The 4,468-nt window shown below is 41.1% G+C and overlaps 1 protein-coding gene across 4 annotated transcripts in view; it reads left to right on the forward strand.

Annotated features, from left to right (window-relative positions):
• Positions 1–4,117, forward strand: part of UBE2E2 (ubiquitin conjugating enzyme E2 E2) — a 384,777-nt gene extending 380,660 nt beyond the window's left edge. For 3 of the 4 annotated variants that reach the window (XM_024115184.1, XM_028490278.2, XM_028490273.2), the window contains one exon: positions 3,316–4,117. In XM_024115184.1, the coding sequence (XP_023970952.1) occupies positions 3,316–3,413 (98 nt within the window). In that variant the 3' untranslated portion in view covers positions 3,414–4,117. The remainder of the gene's footprint in view (positions 1–3,315) is intronic. The other variant, XR_003680001.2, reaches the window with a different exon arrangement.
• The last annotated feature ends 351 nt before the right edge of the window (positions 4,118–4,468 follow it).

Raw genomic sequence — 4,468 nt, forward strand, 5'->3', positions numbered from 1 at the left:
CTCGAATTTAAGTTTTACTTATTCGCGGGTGAACTTTGTGGTTTTTCTTTAGTAAAGAGGAGGAAGACTGATAGATAATCATCTCAAAGACTGACAAAGACTTGGGAGAGTAGTAACAATCTAGAATCCAAAATGATGGGGAAATTTTCCTTCTATTGTAGAAAGAAATTGTTAGAGAAATAAGGTCGAGTAATTTATGTTTGGAGACTGTTATTTCATCCCTGGCGTATCTGTATCCAGGAAATGTGAAACCCAAGAACAAGATTCAATCTTACTTCAAGTCATAACTATAAATATACTACAAAAGAAGTATCTCATTCCACTAAATTCACTGCGATGGTCATTGGATATACATTTATTGCATAGTTTCTATTCAGTTACTTGTAGTCTTAACTTTTTTCTATTCAACAAAACATTTTAGCATTTAAGAACTATTTGACTGATAACACATGATTTTTAAATTCCTTCATTTTATACCTTTATTCCTTCATTAATACTTTAAATTTACGATTTGCATAAATTTACAAAGATGCACACACAATAATGTTCTTCACAGCATTGTTTATAAAGCAGAAAAAAAAAAAAGGAAAGAACCCAAATGTCTCTAAACAGAAGACTGGTTATTAATTCAGATTAATATTTAAAATGATGCACAGGAAATATAGTCAGTGTTTTATAAGAACTTTGTATGGAGTATAATCTATAAAATTATCAAATTACTGTGTTGTACACCTGAAACTAATATAGTAATATAAGTCAGTTATACTTCAATTAAAAAATCAAATCAAATAAAAATGATCAAGTAGGATATAATTATTGATATAAAAAGTTACTCACCATACAGTGAGTTTTTTAAAAGGTTCCAAAAGCAGACTATGATCTTTTTTTAAAATTGTATGTTTAGAAAAGAAGTCTGGGAAGATGTAAGTCAAAATGTTAACAGTACTTCTCTCAGTGAATTTGCAGACGGTTTTCACTTACAACTTTCTGTCCTGTGTACTGTGTGAGGTGATTTTTTGAAATTGTTAATTATTGTTTTTATATTTAGCATGTATAATTTTGCAGATGGAAAAATATTTCTCTTTTCAAAATCGAACTTGAAAAGGTATTATAAAAGGAACTCAAAGGAATTTACTGCTAATTATTTAAGTGTACAAAAAAATGTCTGCACCACGCATGTGAGTTTTATCAATAGCACTCTACGGTGTTTTTGAGGTTTTCCCCTCTGCCCCTGTTGAAATAGTATGGATGCTTTTCCCACCCCACTGTTTCCTTCTCCCTCTCCCTCCTTTGAGCTGAAACAGCAGACTCTTGTTCCCAGTATGCCCACTCTCAGTAAGGGTAGATTTGCACTAGAACATTAATGTCACTGGTCATTCTTCTGACATTAAACCTGTCCTTTACCTCGACCAGTTAAGTCAGGAAGTACAGATGGCTCTTTAGCGCACATCACTAATGTAGAGTGTGTTTAACCAAACAGCTGTCTTGAGCGATGTAGACGTAAGCTCTGTTGAAGGTGCCCAAGTTCCTCCCTAAGGCTTTGCATTCCAGAAATTGAAACAAGATGATTTGTTTCAAAGGTAGAGAAATGTGACTCAGACCTCTCTTTGGCCCTTTTTAGACTCTAATAAGGTCATTACTTAGTCTGAACTGAAAGACAACATTTTTTTTTTAATATCTTGCCAATCCCAGGTGTTTTGTGTCTACATCTGGTACTGCTGGTTTCAATCATCTTGAACCCTGGCTCGGTTGGTTGAAGTGATAGAGTTTCACCATTTGGGCAAGTGAAGGACAAGAATCACAGAGTAGGCAGAGAGGCAGACATTCCGAACACACCCATTGACTATCATTGTTTGTGATGTAAGTGAATATAAGAAACTGGCCTCTCCCTAGAATAATTATAACAAACTTAGCACAAGTCCAAGAAAACTTAAGTGAGGTTTGTTAAAACTTAAGCAAGTCTTGGGGACTTCCCTGGCGGTCCAGTGGTTAGGATTTGGTGCTTCCACTGCAGGGGGCCCAGGTTTGATCCCTGGTCAGGGAACTAAGATCCCACAAGCCTCTTAGCACAGCCGGAAAACAAAAAAGAAAAAACAAACAAAAAAAAATGGTGTAATATAATGTTAGAACCGTAACAAAATTTTAAAAATAAAAGCAAAGTCTTGTCGGGAGGACTTTCAAAAGCTTTGTTATCATCAGCATCAGCAGATCATTAAAAGGTGGTATTCCTGTTATACCTTGATTATTGCGAAGGTGTGACCTTGAATGTCTTACTGGGTCTTAGCAGACTCTCAGAATCTTCCCGAGTTATGAGGTGGTATTAAGACCACAAACCCACTTCCATATTCTTTACCTATTTTCTCTTCTTTCATACTTAACACTAGCTTTTGCTAATATTTTTCCTTTTCCCTTTTGGTTCTGTCTTATCCACATGCTCTAATACACTCAAATTCTCAACACCAAAACTACAGGAAATAAAACTCAGGGAAGAAGTGAGATTAGAGAATGGAGGGAAACGGGTGGATTCTGGGATCTCCAGAAACCTAAATTACATTTTTGTTTAGTTGCTTTGAATTGTTTCCGTTAACCGTTGATCCCGTCTGGGCGGAGCAGTGTCCCAGGAGACCTGCAGTCAGGGCCCAGCTCCAGCCCTGACGACCCCCATCCTTAGGCTGCAGTTCCATCCCATGCCAGCTCCCCTGTGTTAAAGTTTTAGGACGTGGTAAGTCAGTGAGGGTTAGCTGTGACTAACATCTATCGCCGTTTATGTAGTAGAGAGCTCTGTGGCTTTGATAGTCCCAAATATAGAGGCAGAAGCAGCCTGTCGCCCTGTGTCAGTGGGTCACTAACCTGCTGCTGGACCCCTGCCTGGGCAATAACCCAGGGTCAGGGAGTTGGCCAGGCTTCCCCCGCCCCCTTCCCCCAGCGGATGGTATCCAGGACCCTGCAGGCCCCGCCCACAGCCCACCTGCATCCTCTCTGTGAAATAAACATCTACCTGAAAACCAGGGGAGGAGGAGGGGGAGAAGCGTATGTATGCTGGGGACAGAGAGAGTCACACTTGTCCGGAGACATGACAAGAGGCAGCAGTCAAAGCACAGGTGGGTGCTCCTCGGGCGGCGGGGGTGACATGCGGTCTCCGGGGCAGGTCACTTGCAGGTCATGGCAAAGGTGACCTTGTTCCAGAGCCCAGCATCTCACCTCTCTGCCCACGCCTTGAACCAGGGCCCGCTTTCCAGACACTCCTCTCTTCCCCAACTTTGAAGAGGCCAAGCTGCTGCTGTTGACTGACTCCTGACTCTGCTTCCTTTCCAGCTGACCCGCTGGTGGGTAGCATCGCCACACAGTACATGACCAACAGGGCGGAGCACGACCGGATGGCCAGGCAGTGGACCAAGCGGTACGCCACATAGGGCCCTGGCCCGCGGCACACTCACCAAGTGCATCGGGGCCCCACACCTCGGCTCTGCTTGTCTTATTTTTATCACCTTTTGAACCGTTTCGTGATGGAATGTCATCCATCCCCCCCGCCCCACCGCTCCCTTTCCTTTGCTCCCCACCCCTTCCCGTTTTATTCCCTGTTTAATTTCTATTAACTTGAAAGATCTGGGTTTTTTTTTTTTAATCCCACCTCCACGTGGATGGGAACTTTTGTTTTCAGTGCAAACAATGTCAGATCTGTAATAATATGAGCTTTCTTTCAAAGCTTCGTATTCCTGTGTGGTTTTGTTTTTTTGTTGTTCGTTTTCTTTGGATCCTTTTTCCCTTTCTGTGATCTTCGGGAAAACACGAATTCAGAATTCTATCTCGTTTCTACTTCAATGTAATGCTTAGGGTTAATTTTTTTGTACTGAAGTCTTTATCGGTGGGTGCATGCTACTGGGAACCAGATTTTTGTACAAAAGCTTCAATCAGAATCACTGTGCATAACTGAGACTCTGTTTATCACTAGCCTTCTGTCCCCACACAGAAGACTGCTGGATTGAACAAAATAATATGTATTTTGATTTACTTAAAGTGCTTGTAAATTTCTTAGGGACCTGCCACTTTTGACTGTGGATCAGTTGATGTACACTTGTATTATTAAAGCACTCAATAAATCACTGTGGCTGATAAATGCGCTTCTGGTAACCCAGCGTTTGCTTTGCATCCTGGTGACCAGCAGAGTTCTCCATGCAGCGAGGCTTGTCTAATTCAATTATAGATTCAGGTGTATTTTTTTCCTCTCAAGCCTCTAATATTTCCTCGCAGTTGATTTGCTTGGCATGTGGAATTTCCCCAGCTGTCAATAGCCTGATGATTTTATGGTCGTTTCCGATCACTCTCGTTTTTGCATATTGGCTTCACATTACTTTCTCATGGACATCTTTTCTGTTACAGCCTTCTTGATGCAATAATTCAAATATGTGACTCCAAAAATAGGCTCCTAGTGAAAGTGAGGTCTGAGCTGATCGTTGCACTAGACCAC

This window comes from Physeter macrocephalus, chromosome 1, assembly GCF_002837175.3.
Source record: "Physeter macrocephalus isolate SW-GA chromosome 1, ASM283717v5, whole genome shotgun sequence".
Taxonomy (NCBI): Eukaryota; Metazoa; Chordata; class Mammalia; order Artiodactyla; family Physeteridae; genus Physeter; species Physeter macrocephalus.